Source organism: Zingiber officinale, chromosome 7B (assembly GCF_018446385.1).
Source record: "Zingiber officinale cultivar Zhangliang chromosome 7B, Zo_v1.1, whole genome shotgun sequence".
NCBI classification, from domain to species: Eukaryota; Viridiplantae; Streptophyta; class Magnoliopsida; order Zingiberales; family Zingiberaceae; genus Zingiber; species Zingiber officinale.
Genome location: NC_055999.1, coordinates 17,498,048 through 17,517,325, shown reverse-complemented (window position 1 = coordinate 17,517,325; position 19,278 = coordinate 17,498,048). Strand labels below are relative to the sequence as shown.

At 41.8% G+C, this 19,278-nt stretch overlaps 1 protein-coding gene across 2 annotated transcripts; it reads right to left on the bottom strand.

Moving 5' to 3' along the window:
• Positions 1–2,382: 2,382 nt before the first annotated feature.
• Positions 2,383–6,429, bottom strand: LOC122005435 (ras-related protein Rab-21-like). Of its 2 annotated transcripts, none has more exons than XM_042560469.1 (7): positions 6,269–6,429; positions 5,118–5,254; positions 4,600–4,660; positions 4,312–4,474; positions 4,071–4,159; positions 3,491–3,644; positions 2,383–2,858 (listed from the first exon to the last, which is right to left on the bottom strand). In XM_042560469.1, the coding sequence occupies exons 1-6, from the start codon at positions 6,318–6,320 to the stop codon at positions 3,526–3,528; spliced, it is 621 nt and encodes a 206-aa protein (XP_042416403.1). In that variant the 5' UTR covers positions 6,321–6,429; the 3' UTR covers positions 2,383–2,858; positions 3,491–3,525. The 2 variants fall into 2 exon arrangements, with proteins under 2 accessions (XP_042416403.1, XP_042416401.1); XM_042560467.1 differs by having other exon boundaries at positions 4,312–4,477; positions 6,269–6,428.
• Between the last annotated feature and the right edge of the window lie 12,849 nt (positions 6,430–19,278).

The following is a 19,278-nucleotide window of genomic DNA, read 5'->3' as shown; positions in this document are numbered from 1 at the left end:
AAAAATATCTTTCGAAAGCTTAAAGTGGCAACCCATTAATTAATTATGTTATAAATAAATCATATCATTTTGTGTAAATATAAAATTATATATAATAATCTGAGCTACGCTTCCTTATTTTTACGGACATTTAATATTATTTATCAATAAATGATTCCTACTGTAAACTACTTCAAGTAAAATCTTAGGTGGCGTTTGATTTATGGATTTTGGAATGAGAGAATAGATTCATTCCCAAATCTTGTGTTTGGTTGATGGGAATGGAATCAAAATTTTGAAATGAAACCCAAAAATTTGGGTATGGATGAAACACACCCCCTCCCTTGGGTTTGGATGAAACTCACCTCCACCCTTAAGTTTTGGACAAAAATACCCTTAGTATATTTGTTTAATTTTTTTTAATTTCACACACTCTCTCCTTGTTCTCTCTCATCATATTTTCTCTCTCCCTATTTTATCATCACACTTTCTCTCTCAACATACTTTCTCTCTCTTCATTCTCTATCATCACACATTATCTATAATTTTCTCTCTATATTCTCTCTCATCATACACTCTCTCCCCTCATTTTCTCTCTATTCATTCTCTTCCATCACACTTTCTCTCCCATTACACACTTTCTCCTTATTTTTTCATCATACTTTCTCTCTCATCGTACTTTCTCTCTCCTCAATCTCTCTTAGCATACTCTCTCCTCATTTTCTCTCATCACACTTTCTCTCTCTTCATTCTCTCTCATCACTCTCCTTATTATCTCTAATCACAATTTCTCACTCATCATATTTTCTCTCTCCTCAGTCTCTCATTTTCTCTCATCACACTTTTTCTCTCTTCATTTTTTCCCATTACTCTTTCTCTCTCAACCCACTTTCTCTCTCCTCACCCTTTCATTTTCTCTCGTAATACTTTCTCTCTCTTCATTTTTTCCAACACATTTTCTCTCTCATCATACTTTCTCTCTCCCTAGTCTTTCATTTTCTCTCATCACACTTTCTCTCTCTTCATTTTTTCCCCATCACTCTATCTCTCTCAACCCACTTTCTCTCTCATCATACTTTCTCTCTCCTCACTCTTTCATTTTCTTTTATCATACTTTCTCTCACTCCATTTTTTCCATCACACTTTCTCTCTCCTAATTTTCTCTTATCATACTTTCTCTCTTTATTTTTTCTCATCACACTTTCTCTCTCATCATATTTTCTCTCTCATCATTTTCTCTCATCATATGTTTCTCTCACATTCAATTTTCTCTCTCATATAATTTTTTCTCTTATTTTGCTGTAAGGGTAAAAAAAGAAATTTAGGTTCATTCCGATTGAAAATATTTAACTAACCAAACATCATTTTTAAGAATGATACTCATACTCATTCCATAATACTATAATACCCATTCCCATTCCTAGGAGAGAACCAAACGCCCCCTTAAATTTTTTTATACCGTATATTTAGATTTTAATATCCAATTAATCTTAACACAGACTGTCCTATTAAATAAATCCAAAAATATACCATGTCCCTTACCATCGCATCAACCACTGAGGGCGAGTAAAACTTCAAACTTGCCGTTATTTGCAAATATTGGTGCATGTTTTTAGTCGAGATTAAATCAGTAATATCTATAGATCACTAAAAATATATTTTTCAGCGGAACGCATTATGAAAGTCAAAGGAATGCCTCGCCCATCCCTTATCCAAACCCCACAATAAAATAAAATAAAATAAAATAAAAGTAAAAAAAATAAAAAACTAAATCATGATTACTATACGATCTACGGTTCAAATTTTCTGTCCCCAAATTTCTCTGTCCCCATGTTTTCTGTCGATCGGAAGGATCAAATTACATTTCAAGACATCATGACATCCTTAAGATATGTGCAATATCCTCATGATGTGCAAGACATCCTTGAGATGTAATCTGATTTATCCGATCGACAAAGAGACACAGGGACAGAGAAATATGAAGACAGAGGATTTGAACTCCACGATCTAAGGTAGGAATTTTATTTCTTAAAAAATTATCTTTCTTAAATTTGATCCATGCTCTCACAATCTAATAACTATGAAGGAAATACATCATGAAATCAATTTATAACCGACCGACAAATAATGACTAGACAATAAATTTTTTTTTTCAAAAATAAACATCCGTCAAAAACTAATCCCTATCTATTATAACATATCTGTCACCATCTAAACAACTTGTTATCCCACAGAGACAATACGATGATAATCAAGTAAATCATTCACGTGGATAAATTAGGCAAATTAAAATGACTATGTTTTGATTTTTTTTAATTGCATTTTCAAATTCTAATGTATCTAACAACAACCCAAAGAAAAATGGAAAAAAAAAAAAAATCTGTAAAGTTTCAACACCTCTACTTCGAAAACAATTCAAATTCATTGGAGAAAGGATTAGTAGAAATGCTAATAACAATTAGATACAGGATATACAAGAAGAAAGATGGCAACAAATTAAAAACAAGCCATGGGCATTAGATATAGTGGTCTTGAGCAACACAATAAAGGCATATGTGTATAATTTTGCAAGCTAGAATTTAATTTAATGATCTGTGCCATCAAGCTAAGTTCGAAGTTCCAAGGATGTTGCTTCCAAAGCGTAAAGAATAATGGAAACACTTCGAGTTACCCAGTGGAGTACACATTCAGTTTCTGTGTCGTACTAGAAATAAACAAGTAAATCTGCTAGCGATGGCTGGCCAATCTGTGAAAGGAATAAGCTTTTGACAAACTAAACATTGTGAAATATTTGTATCCACATTAATCATCATGCATAAAACCAGTTGCTCAGCTCTATTTTTCCTTTATAATCAACGGAAGCAAAGTGTCCTGTGAACCTGCAAGAATATTGGAATTCAGAAGCAGATAAAATGATGATGTACAACATCTGAGCATATTTGACATGTCAAGGAACTGTAAAACAGGAACAACTTGATGCATCCATCAGGAAATGGACTCAATATTCAAAATTGAGGTATCAGTAGTGAGGAATAACAAAGCAAGATCTTTCAAACTGGTACAACAAGAACAATAACAGCCTTTTTCCCACTAAGGTCGGATATATGAATCCTCCTACGCTATTAGACTAGATCTCCTATTATATTCTCATTTATATTTAAATGAATTTTATCCTATTTTATAGTTGCTAACTCAGTCTTATTTGGTCTCCCTCCTTCTTGCTTAATGAATGTATTAGTCATGGTATCTACTTTCAAACTGGTACAACAAAAAATATGAATATCAACTTTGATAAACAAGAGTATTCCTTCTAAACATGTAGGAGATCTAGACACCAAAATAGCATGATCAATATCATTTGTAATCTCCTAAAGGGAAAAAATTGATATTGTAAAACCAGATTCAATGACAGGCTAAAGATTCTAGATGTTTTTGCTACCCACAACGTGCCAGTAAATTTCTTTTCCTCTGATCATATAGAAGCGGCTGTAAATGAATAATGATAAAATACCTAAAATTGCTTATAAAAATTTTACAATCCTGTTGCTATGAACAACATCTCGGAGGAGGTTTTTGCTCAGGTTCATCATCTACAATAATAATCCCCTTTCTTGGTGGAGCAGGCAACAAGCCTTCAGTACTGTCTTTTTTCTTCTGCAACAATCCTGCATTTGACCAAGAGAATAGCTCATTGAAATCTAAGAAGATCAATGAAATTAATACAGGAACATAGAAATCCAATCCTTAAAAGTTTTAACAATAAAGTATCAAATCAATCATCACTGGAAAATTCACTATCCTAATTTTAGTGATGAATATGGTAAAAAAAAATCATCATAACCAGTCTGATGGCAGCAGGAACATTGACTTAGCAACACCTACATAAGACAACATGTAAATAACCTAGCTTGATAAAAGATGAAACTCAAACGTGGAGGCCTCTAGCATCATTACAGCCTTTAGCATGTGAACTGAGTCAAGAATCAGTACCCCATTGTCACATAAAGTATGCTCCTTAAGTTTCCATCTATCTGAATTCTTGATGTTCACTTAAACTTTATTTGGTCATACTGTGGAAATGAGCAACTTACGTGTTGCAATTTCATGAAAGACTTCATCTATTCCTGTCCCAAATTTGGCAGATGTGACAAAAAGCTTTGCACCAATAGATGTTGCATAGCTGCATAAAACAGAGATCAATTGGTGAAATAATAAATGGAAGAAATTATAATAAATTCTTATATAGCATCTTTGTTAAATGAGGTAAACCTAGATGCTTCACTACATAACAACTTATTATCATGAAAAGCAAACAATCACTTTCATCCATACCTTTCAGCTTCTTGAGTATCATACTTCTTTGATCTGACTAAATCACTTTTATTTGCTGCAATGGCCATGACTATATCTTTTGATGCCATCTGCTGAAGTTCCTTCACCCATTTCTTAACTCGAACAAAAGTATCGCTATCTGTAATATCATATACTAAAAGGGCTGCTGCAATCACAAAAAAAAGACACTTTATGATTTTAGTCAATTCAAAGACTGACAAGAAAATTGCACGATTCCATAAATTGTAGCCCATCAATGAGCCAAAGAATGACATTGTAGATACATGCCATCTGCATCACGATAGTATATAGGTCCCAAGGCATGAAAACGCTCCTGTCCAGCTGTATCCTGTATGGAGAAATTAATGAGACTATGATAGGATAGTAGCTATTAATACTGACATACTGGTTTCATCATATACTTCTCTAGTCTAGCTAAAGTAGATTTAGAGATTTAAAAATTATGGAAATAGAAAAAGAATCTGTAAGCAGAAAACAAATGTCATATGCTTAAGAATATAAAAAGTTAAATATTTGAAAAAAAAAGTATGGAGAATGTAAGGAACAATATATTTAATTACAAATCAATGCCCAACAAAGGCATGCACTTCTAAAAAATTGTGATGTATATACACAAATAAGGAAGACTGGCAAGCACTAACATTTGTCGTTTTAATTATCAAAAAAGCAATATGTAAAATGTCTGTGTTGAGGAGCAAGTTATGTTACTATAAACATCTTCAATATTAGCAAAGAGTTTTGTTGAAAAACAAATTAATGTAAGATACAATGAGAAGAAAACGCACCCATATAGACAAGGTAATAGGCACACCTCCGGCAACAACACGCTTTGTTAAATAGGAAGCTTGCACTGTAGCTTCTTGCTTCTCGGAGAAAACATTATTTACATATCTTAAAACAAGGGAGGTTTTCCCAACTCGACCTAGGAAGACAGATCACCAGATGACAAACACAAAATAGGAAAAACATTTTTAATTACAAAATACTGCATCATGATTTTCCAATTAAATGTCCATTATATGTTAGTATCAGCATGTATATTCCAACACTTTATTCATGAGCAACAGAGTGTTATGCAATATGCTATATTGACTGTTCCTGTTTCAATATAATACATCGATACTTTTATCAATAAATGCAATAAGTCATTCCAGAATAATCTCTTTTTTTATTATCCACTTTTATTGCTAAATTTTTTCTATCTAAATATCTGGAAACATATGGCTTCTATTGATATCCTAGCAACCAAGTTTCTAGTCTTAACTGATCAATCACAACTCTTGAAAAGCCAAATAGCAAAATTGGGATACAGGATATGCAACTGAGTGGTAGGCTAGTCGAACAAGATTGTGAACATATTGACTACACTAATGAGAAAGTCTCCCCTTGAATCTTTGATGATATCAGGAGGTAGATTAAAGCATAATGCCTTGAGAAATAAAACTTCCTAAAAATAATAATGAGCTTTTCTATCTTCTCACAACACCTTTTCATTACTTGTACTCAAAGATTTCTCAATATTGACACTCAAAATTCAAAGATGGATAAAAGCTGTGATATTCACACTAAAAAAATAAATTAAAAAAAGAAAATCCAATTATCATAGTTGAACGAATCGTTGCTAGTTATTGCCATATCCCCCTAATGCATAAGAAAACTGTTTTTTCTACTTAATAATAGCATGGAACATATGTATGGAGATCATAAATGGACTTACTCCAATTCAACCCTCGATTTTAACCAACAAGAATTCCACAGTTACTTCACTTCCGTCGAAATTGGCGTTTCTAAAACAAGATTTTTATTTTTTTCCACGAACCACTAGACAAGGAAACCCTCGATTGTTTAATGCTAAAAAATACGTCTTAAAAAGGAGAAAAAAAAGTCAGAACCGAACAAGCGCGCGGTTCAAAATACGAAGGGAAATTGGAGTTACCGTCACCGAGAAGAACTAGCTTGAACGTAAAATTTGGCGGCCTGGAGCTCATTCTCTAGCGATCGACTGGAACTTGGACGGAACTAGGTATCGCGATCGCAGCGTCTCATGACATCCCTCGGAACCTACCTTTCCACAAGGAAAGCAAGAATTGAATTGTTTGTCGGGTTTCTTAAGGGGCCGGACTGCCAGCGTCCGATCCAATAAGCAAATCTTGGGCCTTTAACTAGTTGGGAAATTTACTCGAAGGACCTCTAAGTTTCAAAACTCATTGAAATTCACTATTTTTAAAATTTTCTAACTGAAAATAACAATTAAGAGGGTGTTTGTCTAAACTTATTAAAAACAACTTATAAGCTCGTATAATTTATAAGTTGTTTTAGGAGCTTATAAGTTGTTAGGTCTTATTTTAAAAATAAGTTGTTAAAGTGTTTGGGTGAACTTATTACAATCAACTTAAAGATATTGATGTGTTTGATATTATAAGATCTTTTTATTAATAAAATTATCAAAAAGGGTATAATACTATTAATCCGGAGGTAAGAATGGGGGACCCACAGATGGGGTCCCGTCCGAGCGGAACCAGAGATTACCCAGCCAAAGGTTTGGGTTTCCGACGCCAAAGCAGGAGAACCGGAGCCGAGTGGCCGAGCGGAGGTGTCCGCTCGGCCAGAATCGTGGCGAGGGAACAGTGGTTAGCCGAGAGGCCTATTCGCTCGGCTCGGGATATGGTATGTCAGCAAAGGTATGATGATTAGACTGTACGCAAGATGGCACTATTAAAGGCCCCACCATCACATCACGGAAAAGTTGATACAGTAGCAGTATGGTCTTATGGATGCCCTTCTGACATGCCCACACCTAGGCATGGTCGAAAGCAGGTGATCGCTTCGATTGGTGTACCCAGGCTCCTTCGAGAGGTCTATATAAGGCCTCCACTTCTTCAAGCGGAGGTACACAAGTCTACATTTTCTAAGCCACTTTCTTATTCCTTCGCCTAACTTGAGCGTCGGAGGGTCGTCGCCGGGATACCCCTCCCCGGCTCGGTTTTGTTGCAGGTTCGCCGGAGCACTCGAGGATCCAGCAGGGAGCGCCACATCCCCAGCGTCCGTTGACTCCTGGTTCGGACAGGATCAATTTGGCGCCGTCTGTGGGAACGCACCTGCATCCGGGCAGAGGCAATGGACGAGGCTGGAAGACTACATACCGTGGCACTCTCGCAAGAAGAGTTTGACGCTATAGTCGAGGCGAGGGCAGCCAAGATAGTGGCGCAGCAAAAGGAGAAAGCACAGGCTGAGCGAGCGCAACAGCAAACAACCTCGGCTTCAGCAGGCCGGGCGGCGCAAGCAGACCGCCCGGAATATGTTTCAACAGGAGGGTTCCCTCAGGCACTCTTCCGTACTCCCCCAGAAATTGCGCCCGCTCACGGGGAGCAAGGATCTTCATCCGATGAGCCTCCCGTTCGGGATCATAGGAAGGGCTCTCCGTACGACACCAAAGGAGGGAACGGGCGTCACTCCATTTCACTTGGTATATGGAGGCGAAGCAGTCATCCCGATTGAAGTTGGGGTGGAGTCCGTTCGGGTACAAAATTATGATGAAGATAACGCCGAACGGAGGAGCATGGAACTAGACTTGGTCGAAGAGGAAAGAGCTAAAGTGTCCGTCCGGCTGATGGCGTACCGGCAACGTATGAAACAGAACTACAACCGGCGCGTGATCCCCAGAGCCTTTCAAGTAGGCGACCTAGTTTGGAAGAAAGTCAAGCCGGTCGGAGATGTCGGCAAGTTGGATGCTCCCTGGGCAGGACCCTTTGAAGTGGTCGAGAAGCTCCGTTCGGGCGCTTATTACCTCAAGGATGCGGAAGGTCGGATGCTGGATCGGCCATGGAGTGCAAATCACCTTCAGCCATATAGAGCTGGGTGAGAGGTGTGCTTTTGCTCTATTTTGTGTAAATTCAAAATAGCTGTACTCCTTTTATCGCAGGAAACAAATTATTCCCAAGGCATTCTGTGTTCATAGCCGAACGGTTGAGTATCCGAAGGCCCCGTGCAGCTCGGCCGGAGGTAAATTATCGGAGCAAAACGCTCGACGACGAAGGCCCCGAGCTGCTCAGCCGGAGGTATATTGTACGAGCCAAAGGCTCAATTCCGAAGACCCTGTGTCGTTCGGCCAGGTAAACGTTGTCCAAATTAGGCTTAAAAGCCCGACGAGCTCCGTCGTTAAAGATCGAGAGCCGCGCCGACCGGCTATAAATATCCGCGCCGACGAGCTCCGTCGTTAAAGATCGAGAGCCGCGCCGACCGGCTATAAATATCCGCGCCGACGAGCTCCGTCGTTAAAAATCGAGAGCCGCGCCGACCGGCTATAAATATCCGCGCCGACGAGCTCCGTCGTTAAAGATCGAGAGCCGCGCCGACGAGCTCCGTCGTTAAAGATCGAGAGCCGCGCCGACCGGCTATAAATATCCGCGCCGTCGAGCTCCGACGTTAAAAATCGAGAGACGAGCCGGCGTCTATAAATCCCCGAGCAGAAGACCGACGAGCTCCGTCGTTAAAGATCGAGAGTCGCGCCGACCGGCTATAAATATCCGCGCCGACGAGCTCCGTCGTTAAAGATCGAGAGCCGCGCCGACCGGCTATAAATATCCGCGCCGACGAGCTCCGTCGTTAAAGATCGAGAGCCGCGCCGACCGGCTATAAATATCCGCGCCGACGAGCTCCGTATCGAGAGCCGCGCCGACCGGCTATAAATATCCGCGCCGTCGAGCTCCGACGTTAAAGATCGAGAGCCGCGCCGACCGGCTATAAATATCCGCGCCGACGAGCTCCGTCGTTAAAGATCGAGAGCCGCGCCGACCGGCTATATAAATTCCCGAGTAGAGGACCGACGAGCTCCGTCGTTAAAAATCGAAAGACAATCCGGCGTCTATAAACCCTCCGGCCGGGAAACTGGGAGACGAGCCGGCGTCTATAAAAACCGAGCGGAAAACCGACGAGCTCCGTCGTTAAAGATCGAGAGCCGCGCCGACCGGCTATATAAATCCCCGAGCAGAGGACCGACGAGCTCCGTCGTTAAAAATCGAGAGACAATCCGGCGTCTATAAACCCTCCGGCCGGGAAACCGGGAGACGAGCCGGCGTCTATAAAAATCGAGCGGAAAACCGACGAGCACCATCGTTAAAAATCAAGAGTCGGTCCAGCGACTATAAATACCCCGGGCGGACGAACGAATATCAGAGAATAAGAAACCGCGGAAACCACAAGTATTAAAACATTTAGGTCCGCTCGGGCGTTGGTCCTTCGATACAGGCTAGATACGTGCAGAGCGAGTAGGCCCTCCCGCTCGGACTTTGTTTAATGGGTTAAGCTGATTGGCCGCGTGACGGAGAACACTTAGAGCATGACTGACTCTAAGCATAAACATTAAGCAAACAGAAGAATATTATGGATAATGATCAGAAAGACGCAAGCAAGGACATAATTGCATTAAAAGGAAAGCATGCCGTACGGCAAGTACAAAAAGTTGCGCTGGGCGTAAGAAACGCAAAAACAAGATAGAGACGAGGAACACTCTTCACTCGGGGTCTTCGAAGTTGAAGAAACCGTCCGGAATGTCGTCTGTCATGGCCGCCAGATCGGAGGCGGGAATGTGCATTCCCGCCGGAAGGTGGCCACCCTTCTTCAAGTAGGCCATAGTGACCTTAACAGCCTCGGCAAAGGTTGAAGATGTTGGTGCAACCTTAGGTCAAGGTTGACCTGGTTGACCCGACTCGAGGTGACTTGACTCGAGTTGTATTTTGATGTTTGACTTGGGAAGATTGTCGGTGCAACCTTAGGTCAAGGTTGACCTAGTTGAGTTGCATGTTGATGTTTGACACTCGTGAGAGAGTTCTATTCTTGATGTGAGACAAGAATAGATGGTTGGGAGTTTATTGGTCCAACCCTAGGTCAAGGATTGACCTGGTTGACCTGAAAAGTCCAAGTATGGAGACTTGGCACTGGAAAAGTCCAAGCAGGGAGCTTGGCACGGGAAAAGTCCAAGCAGGGAGCTTGGCAAGTGGGAAAGTCCTAACTGGGATGTTAGGCAGTGTGGAAAGTCCTGGTGAGTGAAGCCAGGTGAAAATCCTAGTGAGTGAAGCTAGGTGAAAGTGGAAATCCTGGTGAGTGAAGCCAGGCAGTGGGAAAGTCCTGGTGAGTGAAGCCAGGCAGTTAGAAAGTCCTGGTGAGTGAAGCCAGGCAGTTAGAAAGTCCTGATGAGTGAAGCCAGGCAGTTGGAAAGTCCTGGTGAGTGAAGCCAGGCAGTGAGAAAGTCCTAACTGGGATGTTAGGCAGTGTGAAAACCCTAGTGAGTGAAGCTAGGTGAAAGTCTTGGTGAGTGAAGCCGGGCAAGGGAAAATCCAGATGGATCAAGGGTGATCGGACATCTGGTGATGGGAAGTCCAAGTAGGTCATAGGAGTGACCGGATACTTGGTACGGAGAGAAAAGTCTAAGTGGGTCAAAGGGATTGACCGGACACTTAGCGGGGAGTCCTAGCAGGTCAAGGGAGTGACCGGATGCTAGGTGCAATGTACCAACAGGTCAAGATTGACCGGATGTTGGTTTGGACTTGGTTTGAGCGAAAACCATGAGCTGGATCGATCTGGTGATCGATCCAGTGATACCGAGAATATTCTGATCGGTCTGGTGACCGATCAGTAACACATCAGTAGCATACTGTGTGTTAACTGATCGGTCTGGTGACCGATCAGGAGTCGATCAGAAGAGCGAGGCGCAAGAGGGGCTGATCGGTCTGGGGACCGATCAGCACAAAGCCTGATCGGTCCCCGGACCGATCAGGAGGTTTCCTGATCGGTCCATGGACCGATCAGGAGGTTCCCTGATCGGTCCATGGACCGATCAGGGACGGAACAGAAGCGAAGGAGGAGGGAATGGATCGGTCTGTGGACCGATCCACATGGAGCCTGATCGGTCCACAGACCGATCCAGGCAAGACGCAACGGCTAGATTTCTTCTGTGTTTCTTCGTTTTCTTCGCAGGTTATAAAAGGAGGGCTGCTGCTGCGAGCCTCCTTCTTCTTCTTCTTCTTCTTCCTTCTTCCTGTTCTTGGTGCTGCTAAGCTTGCTGTTGAGCTTTGTTGAGCTGCTTTGAAGCTTCGCGTGAGCTTCCGGCTGGGTCACCTGCTGTTGTAGGCGCTTGGAAGCGGCTGCTTCTTCCAGTCGAAGAGAAGGCAAGAAAGTTTACATTTGTATTGTATTTTATTTCTTGTTTTCCTTGTACTCTTTTCTTGCTGTTGCAAGAAGTTTCTGTGGCGAGGTTTCTCCACCCAGAAGGAGAGTTTTTATTAGCCGGTTTTCCGGGGACTCATCCACCGACGGATTGATTGGGTTCGTCCACCTTACGGACACGCCGAGGAGTAGGAGCATCATCTCCAAACCTCGTACATCGCTGTGTTAAGGTTTGATATTCTTCCTTTCGTTTCTAGTTTATTTTTCCGCTGCGCTAACGAATTGTAGGAAGAAACGAGCGATTTGGGGCGGCTATTCACACCCCCCCTCTCTAGCCGTACGAAGAGATCCTAACAGAAGAGACGCTGCCACCAAATTTCGTGCCAAACCTCTCCGAGCGGAGGTAATCTTGACGTGCACCGGCCAGAAGACTCGGCTCCCCTTCCTTGTACTTTCTGAGCGCCGCCCGGGAGGCAATTAGTGAATCTTGGAGAACTTTCTGGTCCACCTCCGCTTTAGTGCGTTCAGCTGAGCGCCCATCCCGTTCGGCAGTTAGTTGGGCTTCCAGCTCCTTAGATCGCTGATCTAGGGCTCGGACTTCAACTTTCATCTTGTCCAGATCAGCGATCGCCCGCTTCTTCCGGCTATTGGCGCGCTTCACGTCTTCGTCGCGCTTCTTCACCAAGCCTTCAAGTCGAGCCACCTCTGTAACCAAGGCGGCGACCTTCTTCTGTTCGGCCTCGCGGGCTTGTTTCTCCCGCTCGGCCGATGGACCCCCCGAGACTTGGAGTTTTTCCATGAGACCCTCCAGCTCGGCCAGCCGATGGCTAGTGGCGATTTGCTCAGCCCAATGCTGTAAGGGAAATAATAAAATCAGGAACCGAACAGTATCATGGCACAGGAAGAAAAATGAACCTACTTGAGTGGCCTGCTGCATGTGATTATCGCCGAGCTGCTTGGGCGTCATGAGGGCCACCCGAATCTGGGCGTCCTCGAAAAGTTTGGCGAGCGGACCCGTCAAGGTTATTTCATGAACGGGGCTTGATGGTCGATCGACAGACAATAAATATTCCTCCGATGGGAATCGAAGGGTAGTCTTGATGGTCGGTTGGTCGGCCGGCACTTCCTCAGCCGCAGTCGCTTGGCCCGAGGACTCCCCTATGGTTGAAGTTTCGCCCAACCGTCGTAAGCGACGACGAGTCCGTGGAGGAGAGCCAGAGGGCTGTGCGGTGGGCGAGGCCACGGGGGTCCTGATCTGCGACGGCGTGCGGTCTGGAGAAGCGATCTCGATCAGCGTCTGCGATTCGTCCTCTGGGGTCAGCGGAAGGCTGGAGTCTCTTCGACGTTTCCGCCGAACTTCCCGTGGTGAATCCCCGGCCTGGGGGACTCCCAGCTCGGCTGGAGCAGAGGAAACAGGATCCGCCTCAACCTCCGTTGAAGCGGGTTGGGTAACTTCTGTTTCAGAGGCGGACTGCGTCCCCCCCTCTCCTGCATCTGCCGGGCGGCTGGGGATAAGACCCCGCTCGACGAGTTCTTTTTTGGTAGCCGCCTCAATTTCCACGACCTTCAATTTCAGATGATCGGTAGCCTTGGAGCGCCACATGACTTCAGCTGCAGTGGAAGAAATTAAAATCAGTTAGACAAAAAAGGCGAAGGGAGTAAAGAGTCCTTAACCATGCGGTAGGGGAGATTGGCCCGAACGGGAGATAATCCAAAAATGTACAACTCCCCCTTGAGAAGCAACTGGTCAATTTTGTACCGCTGACCGGACAAGCAATTTGTCGCATGAAGGTAGGCCGGATTGCTTCTGAATTTGTCGAGCTCCGGCTGGGTCGACACAGCAGTCTGCCATTTGGTTCGGAATGCTGGCCGCTCGGGAAGTCGTATATAGAAGAAGAACTCCCTCCAGTGCTTGTTGGAGGTCGGCATGTTCTCAAAAAATTTGAAGCCTATTCTACTTTGGAAAATAAAAGTACCCAACTCGGATTGTTTGGGGTAGAAGAAGTAGTGGAATATTTTGGGGTCAAGTGGGATACTGTGCAGCCTAAAGAGGACGACCACCCCGCTCAGTAGCCTAAAGGAATTCGGCACAAGTTGGCCGAGCGGGATGTGGAAATAATTACAAACTTCCAAAATAAATGGATGGGTAGGAAATCTAAGGCCGCCCTGGAATTGGTCCAGAAAAAAATAAATAGTACCGATCGGCGGGTTATGGGGCTGGTCGGTCGGGCCGGCTACAACTATTTCATGGTCGTTCGGGATCCCGTAGGTCCTAACAACGCGCCGGGCGCGCTCCTCATCGAACCTACTCTCCATACTCATATACCACGGACCGTGAACCTCAGCAGCGGGTGCAGAAGTGCTCGCCATGACTAAAGAAGGGAAGGAAGCCTAGCAATACTCGGAAACAAGGGGACGAGAGAAGAGAAGAAGCTTACTGAGGGAAGATCAAAGGAAAGAATCCCCAGGAACTCGAAAACCGCCGGAAAGCAAGCACTGGGAGTCGCCGGAGTAAGCTAGCAGCAGGCAGCTTCGACGGAGGACGCGCGATGAAACAGAACGAGGGCTTTATACAAGCGAGACCGCTCAGCCTCGTCCGTCGGATGCAGGGCACAAGAGACGAGGTCGTCATCTAGCCGTTCATTTCAAAACAAAGGGCGTCCCATCGTACGGAGCGTCACCGCCACTAGAGACGAGCCACGTGGCGCTATGTCACCGAGCGCAATTAATGCGCCCATACCGCGCATGCTTCGGCTTAATGAAAAAGACTTGCGCGATTTTCAAGAGGATTTAGACAAGCAAACATCCACGTTGGGCGCCAAGGCATACAAAGCGAAGAGCCGAGCGGCTAAACTTGGTATGAGGGCCGAACGGCTCAAGGGATATCAACAGCAGCGATAAGGCGACGACCGCCCGCTCGGACACACAGTCCAGTCAGTCGGACTCACTGCCTCCTTCGACTAGACTTGAAGGGGAGGCAAGTGATTCGGCGGTAAGAATGGGGGACCCACAGATGGGGTCCCGTCCGAGCGGAACCAGAGATTATCCAGCCAAAGGTTTCCGCTCGGCCGAGGACAGAGTGGCCGAGCGGAGGTGTCCGCTCGGCCGAGGACAGAATGGCCGAGCGGAGGTGTCCGCTCGGTCGGAATCGTGGCAAGGGAACAGTGGTTAGCCGAGCGGCCTATTCGCTCGGCTCGGGATATGATATGTCAGCAAAGGCATGATGATTAGACTGTACGCAAGATGACACTATTAAAGGCCCCACCATCACGTCACGGAAAGGTTGATACAGTAGCAGTATGGTCTTATGGATGCCCTTCTGACAGGCCCACACCTAGGCATGGTCGAAAGCAGGTGATCGCTTCGATTGGTGTGCCCAGGCTCCTTCGAGAGGTCTATATAAGGCCTCCACTTCTTCAAGCGGAGGTACACAAGTCTACATTTTCTAAGCCACTTTCTTATTCCTTCGCCTAACTTGAGCGTCGGAGGGCCGTCGCCGGGATACCCCTCCCCGGCTCGGTTTTGTTGCAGGTTCGCCGGAGCACTCGAGGATCCAGCAGGGAGCGCCACATCCCCAGCGTCCGTTGACTCCTGGTTCGGACAGGATCAACTATTAATAGAGGGGTTTGAGATTTTTATTAATAGAGGGTTTTGGACGAATTTCTGCACTGGGGGAGAGAAAATTAGAAAGAGGCGTTAGCGGAGAAAATGACACAACGTTGGAAGAAAAGTCGGCGGAGATAAAAAGATATTAGACTTATAAAAATTTATGAAGGATAAGATGGGGATTTATGAAATTATATAAGGATATTTTAGAGAAATAAATTATTAAAATAAGATCTTTTTTAAAAAAGTAGGGGCTTCCATACTTTTTAAAAAATAGCTTATAAGTTCCAAAACAGCTTATTTTGACAGCTTATAAGCTGTTTGAAAAAAAATTACCAAACAAATTTGAAGAGCTTATAAGCTCCAAAACAACTTATAAGCTGTTTTCGAGAGCTTATAAGCTCAGCCAAACACCCTTTAAGTTGAACAAATTCTAAAAATCAAGTTGGGGGCATTTGCAAAACTGGTTAAACATAGAAGGGCAAAATGAGAAAAAAACCTTGATTTTGTTTCATCTTCGTGGCGGCCGAACGGTCTGCCAGTTGAATAAATACACGCTCTGCCATGTATCGGTCATTGGCGACGTCGCACTAGGTAACCCTAGCTTCTGAGAGGCTCAAGCTCCCCGAGGTACGTTTTTTTGGTCAGATCCTTATGCATACTTCTTCCGCCGCTACGATCTTACCCAATTTTTGTTTTTTTTTCTTGCGTGCGAAATCTCGATGATTATCCTGAATCCACCAATTTTTAATGGATTAGCTATTCTTTTTGCCGTGCAAATCAAATAAGGTATCTTTGGATTGTTTTGTCCGATCTGCAATCCCAGACGCCTAGTTCGATATGCAAGCCCTCCTGGCACATCGATTATTTTTACGGGGGAAAATGGGCGATCGTGATGAGATTGTGCACTGGCGTCGACTGTCGGCGGCGTTTCCTGCTTGGGTAGCCCAGATAGTAAAGAGAATTATTAAAAATATTATTCTTTCTAGATAGATAAAATTACTGCATTCTCAACGAGAAGTTTGGGAGATTCGCTATCTTTAAGTTTCTATTCAGTAATTTACAATTAGTGCTATTCAACAATTTTTAGCTAACTTGGTAGGGAGAAATGAAAATGTAGCTCCTAGAACCTACAATTTTCTCTCTTTGTTTTTAGCAAATATCTTTGATGGGTAGCCTATTTAGTTGGCTCTTCGGACCAATGTGCAGAGTTACATATGCAAAATCTCCAAAAAAATTTTGATATAGAAATAAGTTTTTTGTTTTATTGGCTGATTAGTACTAATGAAGCTGCATGTTTAATACTCTACATGTTACATGAATGGTTGAACTCGTAAATAATTAACAGATACATGATAATTTTAACTATAGTGGTTCTGTGGTTGTGTTCACAATTATTAATGAAGACTCTTCATTATAGAAATGGAAACTGTGGTAATTGATACCCAATTTTTAAAAGATAGTTTTAGTTATCTTGTAACTATTGATTATTTTGAATAACATGATACTTGTATCCTCACCCACATCTTGTGAGTTGCATGGACCAATTTTTAATTGGTTGTTAAATAATCATGAATAGACAGAGTTTTGAATCACCTGAAATGAGTTATTTAGCATGTACACTTGAGGAATTTATTGACATGTGCATGATTGCAACTTGGTATGGTGTTAATATGACTGTATCATGAATATCTTGGAGGTCAGCCTCTGAGTGTATATAAGCCGCACTCTAGATTTACCCAGTAGGCAAACTAGGGGGAAGTCCGTCTATCTCCAAGATTAGTTAGGTGAAGCTCAGACATCTAGATTATATAAAAAAACAACCTAATTTTAAAAATTTACCTCCTAGATGTGTAAAACATCTTGTGTATATAAAATTACTACAATGGTATCTCTTTAATTATGTAACTTCTATAAGCGTGGCTTGTGGTGATTTAGAAATGTACCTGAATTGTATCATGCCTTGTCATTCAGCAAAACAAATATCTAGCTGGCCAATTAGATATGTACTTTCAAGAATAATGTACGTTGACCTTTGTTTAAAATCTTATTTTGATAATTTTGCCTCCTGCTAAGATTGGAGCAATTGATGTTCAACTACGTTGCTAGGAACATGTATAGAGAGGAGTGAAAATAACATGCATCTTAGCTCTTATTTTCCGAGTGACTGAAATTTTCTTTAGAACTGAAACTTTTTCTTTTGCATATTTTATATTTCGTCGATGCACAGTCAATATGGTTGCCAATGGTGGAGTACCGCCCAGAGGCAGTGCAGCAGCAGCTGCCAGCTTGCGCAGGCGGAGGACAGGCGGTGGAGGTGGTGCTGCAGCTGGTGGAGGTTCCAGCACCATGCTTCAGTTCTACACTGATGATGCTACTGGGGCCAAGATGTCTCCTAATACTGTTCTCTTCATGAGCATTGGCTTCATTGCCGTTGTTTCTCTTCTTCATGTTTTTGGTAAACTTTATTTGGCTCGGCAGTAGAGTTTCGCATATCCTCTTACCTTCACTGTTTTCCGAAAAATCTCCAAGGTGTGTGTACTCTTGTTAGATTACTGATCAAGTTAGGCTATTTTGTCATAATGTTGAGCTAATCATTAAAAGACATGGTGAAACACCTTTATAAGCTGCAGCTCTACTGCCATTCCCTTTGGATTAACATTGTGTTCTACAATCTTGCTAGATTTTAATATTTTTAGAATCTTGATAGATTCGGATGTAAACTCTGTTAAGATATTGATTCATTTGTGTACCTTGGAAAACTAAGCAGTGTCTTTAAGCCTTTAAATGTTTATATTTTTAGAATCTTGATAGATTCGGATGTAAACTCTGTTAAGATATTGATTCATTTGTGCACCTTGGAAAACTAAGCAGTGTCTTTAAGCCTTTAAATGTTTGGTGTCCTTGAGTTGCTCTACCAAGGAGAGGATCTTAATAGAGTTGGGCCAGTTGACAAGTTACAGGGAACAAATTAATCGAGTTTGCTTGACTTTTAAAAAAAAAATTCCCAAAAAGGAAAAAAGGAAAATTAATTCGCATGATCATTGCTGATAACTTGAGTAATTGTTTTTTTGTTTTAAATAAATTATATTTAAATTTGTGAAAAATATCTATAAATTCACGAAGGAGGGGATGAATTGCTTAGATAGGATTGATTATTTAGTTAAAATTGAATTGAATTAATTGAAATTGAATAAATTATTTTTTTAGCTAATCGAACAGGATTGATTATTCAGCTAAAATTGAATTGAGTTAATTGAAATTCAGCTAAAATTGAATTGAGTTAATTGAAATTGAATAAATTATTTTTTTAGCTAATCGAACAAGATTGATTATTCAGTTAAAATTGAGCTTAAATTATTTTTTTAGCTAATCGAACAAGATTGATTTAATTGAGTTGAATTAATCAAAATTAAATGAATTATTTTTTTAACTAATTCAACCGGTGGAATTTTTTTTATCAAAATTAAATTAATTGAATTTTTCAATAATGATGACATCAAGGGAGATTTATCAATTTATTAATGATTTATATGTTCATTTAATTAGAAATTATCGATTAGTTTTTTTATTTGGTTTATTCTATTTAACTGAATAAATAATTTTAAAATCAAAATTGAATGAAATTAATGGAAATAATTAATTTTTTTAATAAAATTCTAAAATAACTAAATAAAAAATTTAAATTATATTTATTCAATTTAACTCAATTTTTATTCACCTGCCACAAGAATAATAAAACAATTAAAAATTAATATCTTTAAAATTAAAAAAATAGATCAAATTTCACCAGAAAATTGGGCTAATGTTTGCTGATTCGATTGAATAATTCAAACAAATAAGTTCACGTAAATAGAGCCTGGTTTTTAGAAATGATAAAAAAAAATTAAAAATTAATACCATTATTTTTTTTTTTAAAAAAAAGATCAAATTTCACCAGCAAATTGATCTAATGTTTGCTGATTCTATTGAATAACTCAAACAAATCATCATTTCATCAAGAAAAATACTTCAATATCTTTTTGATTTACAGCACGGCATTTTAAATAATTCAACACTTTTCTGATTTTTATATCAAACCGCGACCGAATAAATAAATCAGATGGATAGCTGAACCAACGCTACACCTTTTCTTTTTCCAATAGAACCGATCAAGATCTAACTCAGCCAAAAAAA

Excerpts from the sequence above, each read along its gene's own strand:
- LOC122005435 (XM_042560467.1), bottom strand. The coding sequence starts at position 6,320 with ATGAGCTCCAGGCCGCCAAATTTTACGTTCAAGCTAGTTCTTCTCGGT. Across the intron at positions 4,661-5,117 it reads CTATTACCTTGTCTATATGG|GATACAGCTGGACAGGAGCG; the intron begins GTGCGTTTTCTT and ends TTCTCCATACAG. Across the intron at positions 3,645-4,070 it reads CTTTCATGAAATTGCAACAC|GATTGTTGCAGAAGAAAAAA; the intron begins GTAAGTTGCTCA and ends GGTCAAATGCAG.